Source organism: Podarcis raffonei, chromosome 12 (assembly GCF_027172205.1).
Source record: "Podarcis raffonei isolate rPodRaf1 chromosome 12, rPodRaf1.pri, whole genome shotgun sequence".
Classification (NCBI taxonomy): domain Eukaryota; kingdom Metazoa; phylum Chordata; class Lepidosauria; order Squamata; family Lacertidae; genus Podarcis; species Podarcis raffonei.
This window is the reverse complement of record NC_070613.1, coordinates 31,925,177-31,938,042: the sequence shown is the minus strand read 5'-3', so window position 1 is coordinate 31,938,042 and position 12,866 is coordinate 31,925,177. Positions and strand designations below refer to the sequence as shown.

Genomic DNA, 12,866 nt, shown 5'->3' with positions numbered 1-12,866 from the left:
TCTGCACACATGGACCCCAGGCTCTCGCCTGGTTATGGATTTATGGAAATCAAAGAACGTATGTGCTGAGCACTCTCAGATACAAATGTCCCATGAAGCCATGTGATGACGCTACAAGGAACATGGATATTGGCTATACCTGTAAATTACCCAGTTCACATGTGATCCACATAAATTTATTTTCTGTACAAAAATATGAAATATGAAATAAGCTATGAGGGGAAGTAAGATGCGTACAAGTCTCCAACATACATATGATAGGTGATTGCAATGATTGATCACATCTGGTTTTTCAAGGGGAGGGCATAGGGTGGGGAAGGGAATTGACACTTCTAGTGAATATTTCCCAGGTTGGGCATTTGCTGTTTCATTACAGATTCTTGCTTTTAAAATATTTAATATTTAAATATTGCTGAAAACGGAGTTAAAATATATGTGGTTGCCCTCATTCAGAAAAATATGATAGGTTGATTCGGGTGAAACCTTAAGTCAGGGCTGTGGAAACTGTGGTCATTCAGATGTATTGAACTACAGCTCCCTTCATATTTGCATACTGCAAATGGTGGCAGCATGTGGGAGGATGATGAATTCTACCATTGGTTTTAGTATAGCTTAATTCTGAGTAGGGTTCTGGTCTATTGATGACGTAAATTTAAAATATGAGCTCATTGCTTTCTTACATCATGGTTTTAATATTTTCTTTCTCCTTAGTTATGTTTCGCTTGTATGACACAGATGGGAATGGTTTCCTGGATAGCTCGGTAATTTTATTAATTCATAGCAGCATTCGTTAATGTTGTAATGTGACAGAAACAGAGTTTGTAGAGTTTGATCCCGACTAAGCTGTTCCCGACTAAGCTGTTTGCACTTGTTGAGTCATAACTGATGTCAGTGGGAACTAAGTCTCACTGAACAAATCACCAAAGTGATCTCACAAAACCACTGCTTTGTGAGGAAGTTCTTTCCACTTGCTGAACAATACCTTTTAGATTTAAGCCAATGTAAGAAATCCATGTAAATGAAACAGGGATTTGTATAACCAAGGCAAGAAAATAAACATTTATTTTTTTTTAAAAAAAGTTTTCAAGTGGCAGCTTGGAATGAAGCACTTAAGCTGTATGTAGTTGTGCAGAAAGAAATAATTATTTGCCTCCATGACTCCACAGAGACAGCCATGTTTATTTGCACAGTTTTTCCTGAGAGCAACAGTACATGATGTTACTGTTGGTATATAAAGCTCTCAACAGCTTGAAACTAGTTTACTTGAAGGATTACCTCACCCCATATATGCTTAGATCTGTGGAACTGGCTTTTAAACAAGAAATGGATCTTTCTGTGTGGTACCATCAATACTTGCCAACCCTGCTTGATTCTGTAGTCCCTTTCTGCTTTCAGTCATGTTCCAGTACAAAAATTCTAAAATGTTATTATGTTATTTCAGCAAGATGAATTAATGTTTAATACTTGTTTTACCAAAAAACCCCAAAAACATTGTCAATTAAATTTTAAAATACCTGTTTAGGTTGTGTTAAAACAATTCAGTTAACTTCATTAAATTCAAGGAGAAATATGCATAAATTAACAAGCATTTTTGTAAGTATGTTTAACAAGGATCATGTATCTTGCTTTCATGCCTAGGAACTGGAAAACATTATCGCTCAGATGATGCACGTTGCAGAATATCTTGAATGGGATGTCACTGAACTCAGTCCAGTAAGCATTTCTTCAGGTCAATGATTTAATTAATAATGAAAGTATCTAAGGACTGTTTTGAATAATTTGATTTAAGGTTAATGTTTTGTTTGCTTGCTTATTTAGATCATTTAGATCATTGCCACAGCACTTGTTATATAAAAATATGTACATAAAACTAAAACAGCAACGCACATATTACATAATATCTATAATAAATTGTTATTTTAAAAAAGTCATTAAATACAAATTGCTAACGTATGCTGATATTAGTGTCTTATCACAATACACTTCTCCACTCAATGCCACTCATTCTCTTGACTCTTACCATGACTCCACCCACCCAACCACCCATCTCACAAGGTTCCCTGGAACCTGCTGACATCAACCTGGTCTCTAACTCAAGGCTTGCTATTATGGGTAGGCACCAAGGGAGATGGAGCTGCCTCAGGTTGACCACAGATGTTTCTCATTTAGCCACTCTGGATGCATCACATTTAGTTTTATGAGTTTCCCATGAGGACCAAAGAATGGCAAATAGGACACTCTCTGCTCGCAGTCCTTTCTCTGACCTCTGCTTACCTCTCCTTCTCCAGCTGCTTTACTGTTATAGCAGAGTGGCTTGAAGTTAAACCTTTTGGCTTAATGTTGCCGCAGACAGCAAAGTAACGGGAACTTAATTCAGCATCATTTGTGACTGGAGAATGGTCCGGAGTGGTCGAAGCAGCAGCTTCTGCCAACTGCTGTCATATTAAATCGTGATAACAGTGTGGTGGTGTAGTGGTTAAGAGCAGTAGACTCATAATCTGGTGAACCGGGTTCGCATCCCCGATCCTCCACATGCAGCTGCTGGGTGACCTTGGACTAGTCACACTTCTTTGAAGTCTCTCAGCCCCACTCACCTCACAGAGTGTTTGTTGTGAGGGAGGAAGGGAAAGGAGAATGTTGGCCGCTTTGAGACTCCTTCGGGTAGTTATAAAGCAGGATATCAAATCCAAACTCCTCTTCTTCTTGTGTCACGGACAAAGGTTTACCCGATTTGAGCTCTTAAAATAAGATGCAAGGTATTTTTTAAACGCACAAACGCTTTATCTCTGAACTTGACAAGTGCCTTCCGTTGCACTTAAGTTTTAGAATCTCTTGACGGAATGACTGCCTAGGGAGAAAACAAAATCCTTGCAAGGTCTGCTCAGTGAATAGGTACAGCAAGTGACTCATTAAGTGTGGCAGATAGGATTAAGTACAGGTATATTTTTGTATGCTTTCCAGTCTGTTTCCTTAACTACACCCTTTTTATACAATTGATACTTAAACTGTAAAGAGCTGTGAATCAAAAGGGAAGAGGAAAATAATTATATTTAGATTTGAGTTCCTTTGTTCTATTGCATAGTGATGGAGTGCAATGGTCATGGCTGTAGGGAAGAGTCCACTGGCAACTGGCTGAGCTAATGGAGTTGAGACCACACTATTCCACCTCTCCTTTAGATGCAGCCTGATGGAAAGGGATCATCCCCTTGGATCCACCAGTCAGACTGATCATTTTGTAGAGATCTGGTGCTCTCAGATGACAGCAGGCAAGAATTTTCACAAAAGCACACCTTAAATGTATTTAGGTTTTATCTCCCCTTTTCCTTTCTTTTACTATTATAAGTAAATTAGAAGTAAATTTACTAATATAAACAAATAAGACTGCAGTCTGGTTTTTTAAGTGCTTTTTTTGAAACTTCCCTCTTTGCTAGTCAGAATTTCAGCGATAGAATTGAAGCAAGCACTACTGGGAGATGAAAATGGAGAAACAAAACAAAGCAAATATAGGTTAAGAAGCTATACTGTTCCATAGGTAAGGTAAAGGGACCCCTGACCATTAGGTCCAGTCATGACCGACTCTGGGGTTGCGGCGCTCATCTCACTTTATTGGCCGAGGGAGCTGGCATACAGCTTCCGGGTCATGTGGCCAGCATGACTAAGCCACTTCTGGCGAACCAGAGCAGCGCACGGAAACGCCGTTTACCTTCCCGCCGGAGCGGTACCTATTTATCTACTTGCACTTTGACATGCTTTTGAACTGTTAGGTGGGCAGGAGCAGGGACTGAGCAATGGGAGCTCACGCTGTTGGGGGATTTGAACCATTGACCCAGGCTCTGTGGTTTTAACCCACAGCGCCACCTGCATCCCATACTGTTCCATATTCCAGTGTAAAATTGTCTCAGGTGAGAAAAAATGTTTTAGCTTTATGAGCTATGTCACTTTCTATTTCCATGTGTAGTAAGTGGTTCTCAGCTTTCATGCATTCTTCCTTGATGTCATTTACTTTAATATTCGGTTTCCTTCCTTTATTCTAACAGATTCTTCATGAGATGATGGAGGAAATTGACTATGACCATGATGGCACCGTTTCCTTGGAAGAATGGATCCAGGGAGGGATGACTACAATCCCACTCTTAGTGTTACTTGGACTGGAGAGTGTAAGAGCCACCAAAAAGATAAATCAAAGGATGAATGAACCACAACCCATCATATCATTTCTCTTGTGTCAGTTGGGGTAAACCCAGCATATGATTGCTTTTTTTGTTTGGTTGTTTAGGCCGAAACCCTTGGTGGCACCTCTGAGAACATTTTAAGGGACCTGGTATTCCTTTTATCCTGGAAATCTGGAAATAACACATGATAGGGTGGCTATAAAAATGAGAGTTCTACTCCCTCCCTCTTCTGTAGAGCATTAAAACAATAGGATGCTTTGTATAGCAGCAGTCCATGCCTAACTGACAAGTGTTGTTGTGGATTGGGTTTCATCACTCTTTCTGAAACAGAATTTTATTGTTGTGAACTGCTTTGGAAGCTGAAATTGTGTCTGGATTTGGGAGTTTTCTTCTAGATGCAAACACTCATGAAGAATTGCCCAATCTGGATAGGGATTAGGACTGTAGCAAAGGGTTAAAACCTGCCTCCCCCATGCCATGGTTCTGGTGTCAATCATTCCCCGTGGGGGTTCTCTTTAATAGAAAAAAGGAAGAATGCAAAAGCCAGTCATGTGACTAATGTCTTTCTGGATTGCTTCCTGGGTCTCTTTCCTTGGCCCCTGAAGCTTCTTTTGTTGTTTGTTGTTGTTTAGTCGTTTAGTCGTGTCCGACTCTTCGTGACCCCATGGACCAGAGCACGCCAGGCACCTCTGTCCTCCACTACCTCCCGCAGTTTGGTCAGACTCATGTTTGTGGCTTCGAGAACACTATCCAGCCATCTCATCCTCTGTCGCCCCCTTCTCCTTGTGCCCTCCATCTTTCCCAGCATCAGTGTCTTCTCCAGGGAGTCTTCTCTTCTCATGAGGTGGCCAAAGTACTGGAGCCTCAGCTTCACGATCTGTCCTTCCAGTGAGCACTCAGGGCTGATTTCCTTAAGAATGGATGCGTTTGATCTTCTTGCAGTCCATGGGACTCTCAAGAGTCTTCTCCAGCACCATAATTCAAAAGCATCAATTCTTCGGCGATCAGCCTTCTTTATGGTCCAGCTCTCACTTCCATACATCACTACTGGGAAAACCATGGCTTTAACTATACGGACCTTTGTTGGCAAGGTGACGTCTCTACTTCTCAAGATGCTGTCTAGGCCTGTCATTGCCCTTCTCCCAAGAAGCAGGCGTCTTTTAATTTCGTGGCTGCTGTCACCATCTGCAGTGATCATGGAGCCCAAGAAAGTAAAATCTCTCACTGCCTCCATTTCTTCCCCTTCTATTTGCCAGGAGGTGATGGGACCAAGCTTCTTTTAGCCCCTCTCAATTTTTCTTTTAAAAATACTACCTTAAAGTGATGGCGATGCTTAACTTTGGAACCACTGGATGTATAAATTTAAAAAGTTGGCATTCTATAATTTCTATATAATCCATTAAAAAGTGCAGCTCTCTTACTGAATTAACAGCTTTTTTAGTCTGGAAAAACCATATAAGTACATGGAAGGAAATATTTTTAAGTGTCTTGTAGAAAAATGATGCTATTGTGAAATAATTATCCCTATCTTATTTTTCATTCACTTTCTTATTATTTCCCTTATTTATTTCATGCTCTTGCAGCTTCTCTGCAGGCATAGCTCTTATTGGGATAAATGGGAGATTTGTCTGCAGAGCAGCTGCAAAATTGACTAATAATAGTAATAATTATTATTATAATTGCATTTCTATGCCACCCTTAGTACTACAATTAGGTTGCTGATCAAAACAATTAAGATACAATGCAATTATATGGATTAATTAACTAGATCATATTTACATAATGCAACTATCAAAAGTTGTTTTCTTTAATGTGTTATTTGTAAAAGTCATTAGAAACAAAATTCACAAAAACTTAATAATTAATTTCTTTTATACTAACCCAAGAAGCCTTTAATGCCTTCCAGTTTCAATGAACAAAGTTTGCAGTTCCCTTTTTATATCTTTAGCATTATGAAATATACTTATTCTTTAGTTAGATTGGCTTATACCAAGAGCTACAGCCCAGAGGTGGAGCATATGTTTTGCATGGGAAAGGTGTCAGATTCAGTTCCTAGCATACCCAGTTAGGTAGAGTTGCCATATTTCAAAAAGTAAAAACCAGGACACCCTGAAAGTTGTTGAGTCTTTTTTTTAAAGGAAGAGCCCAGTTTTTTGCACTTTTTAAGGAAAACCCAAAGATTGGTGAGCTTTTCTTTTTACAGAAACACATTTTTGTTGTTGTTGACTTGCCTAAGACCCAGGACAAAGCGCCGCCTTTCAGAAATTCCCCCTGGACATCAATTCCGCCTTTGAAATCCCTCTAATGTCCAGGAAAATCTGGACGTATGGCAGCCCTACAGTTAGGAATGGTAAGACTTCTGTTGAGAAGTCTGTGTAGATCAGGGATGGGGAACCTGTTGCCCTCAATTAATTTTGGGCTATAATTTTCATGAATTCCAGTGGTGGGAACTTGCAGCCCTGCAGATGTTCTTCAACTCCAATTTGCCCCAACCAGCATGGTCAGAGTTGATCTGAAGGGCCACATGGGTCTCCTCTCATTTGTGTAGTGCTATGATTCTCAGTTCTTCCCCCCTGTGATGGCTTGTGAATGCTCTTCACAAGAAATACCTCTGCTCACTCAGATATATATATATATATAGTCTTTATTTTACATATGTACAGGCAGCGCATTACAATCATGCATCCGAATCCTCTGGCTCAGATTCTGGGAGTGGCTTATGCCGGCTCCTTCTCCAACAGAAAAGGCGGGGAAGTTTCACGTGATGCCTCTCCCCCCTCCTCTTTAACACTCTCCTTTCCCTGGCAGACGGAATAGGCATTGTTTCACTGTCTGTGCCAGAACTTCCTGTGTGGTGTTGAGGCTCTGGTTCAACATATGTGAGCCGTCCCGCCTCCTAGCTTTCCCCTCTTTCCTCAATTGCCACTTCCTGCCCCCCTCCCTCTGCCTTTCTCTGCTCCCCCCTGCATTCTCTGGCAATACCATGACATCACCCCCCTTTCTAAGACCACCCCCCCACTTGCATCACTCTCGCTCTCTTCTGAGGATTGAAACCCAAAAAAGTCTTCCTCTTCCTCAGAACCAGAACCAAACAGTAAAACAAAAAAGAAATGAAAAATTTGTCTTATACGATATTTTTATTTCAAATTCTTCTTTTTCGACTTCCTTCATCCTGTACACGGTTTTCTATTTTCTCCTCCTAAACTGTCTCTTTTTAAAATTATTTTCACGATTTTTCCAAATTGTAACCTAAGAACCATCAATCTTCCTGCAGAAGTTAATCGAAACAAGACCAGGTATTTATTTGGGGGCACTGCTTTTTAAAATATTCTCTACATTTCCACCATTCTTTCTGGAACTTTTGTTTGGGCTGTTCCCTAATTGCTTCTGTCAACCTGGCCAGTTCAATATAATCTAATAATTTATCTTGCCATTCCTTTTTTGTTGGCGTAATTTCCTTTTTCCAATTTATGGCAATTAGTATTCTAGCAGCCCCTGTGGCATATAGGAATAATTTTTGATTTTCTTTCGTGATATCTGTGTCTGTTATCCTTAATAGGAAAGCTTCTGTTCTGTTTACAAAACTTTGTTTAAACATTTTCTTTGATTCTTTGTAAACTATATCCCAGAAGCATTTGATTTTGTCACAGGTCTACCAAATATGTATGAGTGTCCCTTCCATTTTATTGCATCTCCAGCACAGGCCTGTTTTTGTTTTATAGATTTTTGCTATTTTGCCTGGTGTTAAATACCATCTATAAAACATCTTGATTAGGTTTTCCTTTAATGCCTCACAAGCCTTGAATTTCCAATTCTTTTTCCATAATTCCTCCCATGATGTTAAATTAATAGATTTTCCGATATCTATAGCCCACCTGATCATTACATCTTTGACCTGTTCTTCTTTGACTTCCCACTCCAATAATGTATCATAGGTTTTAGAGATTATTTTAACCTTATTTTGTAACAACACTTTATCTAATCATGAGAGTTCTTTAGAGAAGTCTTTCTTCTTGTCTGCCCTAAACACGTAATGTAATTGATGGTATTGGATCCAAGCTGTTAGATGTTGTTTTATTTCCTCGTAGTTTTTTAATACCAATTTGTCCTCTTTCTCCTTTACTAAATCCTTATATGTGGCCCAATTTACTTCCATATTTTTCTTTTTTATTGTTATTGTTATAACAATATGATTCTCAGTTCTCAACCTGAAGTACAGCTGGAGAGTATGGACCCCTAATGTTTTGCTGATGGGCACCACTCTGTCTTCAAAACAACCCCGTGGCATCTGCCTAAAGCTCCCCCTCCTGATTTTTTATTTTTTAACTTTGTGTTTGGCAGGGGGACATTGCCTACTTTCTGGTCATGTTTTACTTCATGGGTGGGCAAACTAAGGCCCGGGGTCTGGATCCGGCCCAATCGCCTTCTAAATCTGGCCCCTGGATGGTCCGGGAATCAGCGTGTTTTTACATGAGTAGAATGTAAAATGCATTTCTTGGTTTATTTAAAATGCATCTCTGGGTTATTTCTGGGGCATAGGAATTTGTTCACCCCCCAAAAAAAAGATATACTCCGGCCCCCCACAAGGTCTGATGGACAGTGGACCGGCCCCCTGCTGAAAAAGTTTGCTGACCCCTGTTTTACTTGCTTCTTGCGAAGGTTATTTCTTTAGTGCCACTCAGAACCTCTCCCAATCTTTCTTCTGTGAAATGGGTATTTTGTGGTGCCCATGACAGCTTCTTAGATTTCCCAAGCGCCCCTGGAGCAAAAAGGCTGGAGACCTCAGATGTACACCAATCATTTTATTAGTGTGCCTCCTCCTTCTCCTTGTTATTACTATTGTTAATTTATTATCTGCCCTTCTCCACATCGGTAACAGGTCATTTTTTCAGAAATGGCTCACCTTTGTCCCTGTTCACAATTTTTGAACTATGCATACTTTTAAAAAGAAAGGTATATACTATATATAGCTGGATGATTTCTACCCGCTTCACCTTACTCATGCCATTTTTCAGAGCTCTGAATCCTCCTCCTCCTCCCTTGAAAACACATATAAAAATATATCAACATGAGATACAAAATCTCAGTTAAAACCAAAGCAATGTAATGAATAAAACAGCACAAGAGACATGAAACAAACAAGTGCAGAATGGGTCATGTGACAAGGTTATGAAAAAATTTAATCAGTTTAATAACGCTTGTTGAAATATCCAAGTTGGTGTACAAAATGCATTACAGATGGTGCCAGCTTCATTTCATTAGGGAAAGAGTTCCCTTATGCCTGGTCCAACTGCACTAAATGCCTAATTTCTTGTTGAAGACGCCAGGCCTAGTCACACTCGCTTCAGCAGCAGATTGCAATGAGGGCAGGCGTGTGAGAAATAAGGCTGATTTTAAAATACTCTGTCCCCAGGTTCTTTAGGACCTTATGTGCTTAATAGTAAGACCCTGAAAATAGTTTGGTTGCATACCTTCAGCAAGTGCTGTTCTCCCCGTGAAAGTGTTGTTGGTAGCTAACACCCGAAAAACAAGCTGCTGCAGAATTCTGCACCACGTTCACCTTCCAAACCAATCTTGAAAGGCAATTCCACAGAACTGATTACAACAGCATATCTGTGAGGTAAAAAAAGGTAAAGGACCCCTGGACGGTTAAGTCCAATCAAGGGCGACTATGGGGTTGCGGCGCTCATCTCGCTTTCAGGCCGAGGGAGCTGGCGTTTGTCCACAGACAGCTTTCCAGGTCATGTGGTCAGCATGACTAAACCGCTTTTGGTGCAACGGGACACCATGACAGAAACCAGAGCGCACAGAAACACCCTTTACCTTCCTGCCACAGTGGTACCTATTTATTTACTTGCACTGGCATGCTTTTGAATGGCTACATTGGCAGCTGACGTACCAGCCAAGGCTGGTTAAAGGCACACTTTTGCCACTGAAGTCGCCTGAGCCTTGAGTGAAAAATTATCCTCCCTGCATCTCTGCTGGTCCTCTTCCTCCTCAAACAGCCATTCAGCCAGCCCTCGCATCACTGTTGCTTTCTCTGCGTTGGTAAACTGACACAGGAGCAGCAGTGGTGAGAAAGGGGACAAGTTCTCACTTTTGGCAACCCATCACTGCTGCCATCATGAAGTTGTTACAATAAGTGCCACACTTTAACAACAACAAAAAGTGGTGTCGGTATTGCATACTGTTGAGTACCCCCTGAAAAAAAAACTGGTTCAAGCCACGCTTAAGGTGGCTTACAACATGAAAAATACTTTATTCCACCATAACAAAAGTAGTCATAAACAATAAATAAAATATCAAAAAATCCACAACCAAACTGAACAATATTCACATTAATCATAAGATCTAAAATAAAGGTGCAAAAATAATATCAATAACAGCAACAATCCTCTGCCCAACAAAACTCTCTAAACAAATACTCGAGCCCAAAAATCTGTTCAGCTTTTGTAGCTGGAGTCAGTCAGGGCCCTACCCTCCCAGGCCAGGTGGAAAAATGTCTGCAAGGCAGGGAGCACGTCTTCCAGGACTCACAGCCAAAATGAATTGGTTTGGTAAAAAACCCGACACCATGCCTTTTCCCCTAACTATAAAAGAACTACGGTACTTTTTGGAGTGTGCTCAGCCTTTGTAATTTGTGTTCTCTTTCCCTGGCACTAGATGTCAGAGTTGCACTGCAATTGCTTTTCCTGTGTCATCCAAGATGTGATTTTTATAAGCTTCGTAACAGGTGTCCTTCTAATATGCAATACTATAAGTCCTATGAGCCTACTGAGTTTCAAAATTAACCTTTTAAAAAATAATTATATGAATAAGTAAATATGTGGCTGATGAAAATTTACATTCAAAATATAGAGAGTTGTTGCTGAATTGGTCCACAAGCCGATAAGTAAGATTGATGCCAGAGTGATTATCTCAATGCAAACCTCCATTGTACCTCCACTGGTACGCTTTGCAAGAAGGATGCATAGTTTGGACTTGTTTTGCAGGGTATATATGCAAATTTATACAAGAATGCACAATATATCTGATGCATATAAACGCTATTGAACATTTTGGAATCTCTCATTCAGCTTAAGCAGAATGTGTTCTTTTATTCCAGTTTTAAAATGAGTGTAAAATGGAAGGCTATCTATGACGATCTTAAAAGTCTGGAGAGTACTTCAGCAAATTGTAGGATATTTCTACACATACTCTGATACAGTGAGATTTAGTGAGGTTTAAGTATGAAATCCTGTTTTCTGGAGAAAGATTTGCTTGAAGGAAGTTTTATTGCTGTTCTTTGGATTTCCACAGGAGGGAGTAGCTTTAATTCTTTTTGGAAACTATTTCAGAAACCGCTTTGGGGAGCTGTTGCAAAGTTCATATTCTTGAGCAAAGATGAAACTTTGCAAGTGCTAAGAGTTTCTGTTATAAACTCAGAGCTTGTAGGGCAGCGGCTGAAGAAGGAACAAAAAGGGTTTTCTTGTGTGAGTTTCTTGTGGCTGATTAGCTGCTTTCTCTGTGCAAAGGTCAGAGGGGGCAGGGCTTCTGTTGAGGTAGGGGATTAGCTGTGGGAGGAGCTTGTCAGAGCTTGTAGGGCAGCGGCGCGCGCCTAGCGGCGCGCGCAGTTTGATCCATCTTTTAGATTTAGGGGAGCTAGTCTCAAACGTTTGTTGGGGGAGATATAGGTTTATTTGGGGGGATTTATTTGTCCTGTCTTCACGCTTTTTATGATGGAGGACCGCTGTAGTCACCCCCAACGACACCTTCTCAAGATGGAGGGTGAGGGAACAGCTGCAGTCGCCTGTGGTTCCTGCGCAATGTTTGCCATCTTGCCAAAGGTTGCAGGCAGCTTTACCTGCAGCAATTGCATGTTGATTGCCCTCTTAAAAGACAAAGTCCAGCAACTGGAGGAACGTGTAGCTACGCTCCAAAGAATTAGAGAGCTGGAGCTCTTCTTGGAAGCAACAGAGCACACCGTCTCCACCAAGGAGGAGACAGGGGACTCCCCTGAGAAGGAGGCTAGTTCACCAACACAGGAGCCAGATATATGGAGAAACGTGACTCAAAGAAGTAGGAGGCCCAGGGTTCGCTCTGATTGTTTAGAAATACGCAATCGCTTTGAGGTCCTTTCCCCTAGCATGGAAGACGAAGAGCAGACTCCATTTGAGGATCTCTCCCTCATTACAGTCGATCAGGTATATGAAGACGAGCAGCAAAGGCAGTCTTCAGGGAATGTGCAGGCGACCTTGGAACGGACAGCTCACGGAAGAACCCCGACCAGACCTAAGAGGAGGCGTGTAGTGGTGATAGGGGATTCCCTACTGAGGGGAACAGAAGCAGTGATCTGTGGGCCTGACAAGATGTCTCGGGAAGTGTGCTGTCTCCCCGGGGCTAAGATCCAAGATGTAACTGAACGACTGCAAGGAATCATAAAACCCACTGACAAATACCCCTTCCTCTTGGTTCATGTGGGAACCAATGACACTGCAAGCAATAGCCTCCAGAAGATCAAAAGAGATTACGAGGCTCTGGGCAGGAAATTGAAGCAATTAAATGCACAAATTGTCATCTCATCTGTCCTCCCAGTTGAACGACGTGGCCCAGGGAGAGAGGGAAAAATAGTGGAAGTGAACAACTGGCTTCGCAAATGGTGTAAACAGGAACGGTTTGGATTCTTAGATCACGGAATGCAGTTTCTTGAAGATG

General features: G+C 41.1%; 1 protein-coding gene across 6 annotated transcripts in view; it reads left to right on the top strand.

Moving 5' to 3' along the window:
* Positions 1–12,866, top strand: part of DGKB (diacylglycerol kinase beta) — a 274,841-nt gene that overhangs the window by 71,767 nt on the left and 190,208 nt on the right. For all 6 annotated transcript variants that reach the window (XM_053409631.1, XM_053409632.1, XM_053409633.1 and 3 more), the window contains 3 exons: positions 712–761; positions 1,639–1,713; positions 4,038–4,157. In XM_053409631.1, the coding sequence (XP_053265606.1) occupies positions 712–761; positions 1,639–1,713; positions 4,038–4,157 (245 nt within the window). The remainder of the gene's footprint in view (positions 1–711; positions 762–1,638; positions 1,714–4,037; positions 4,158–12,866) is intronic.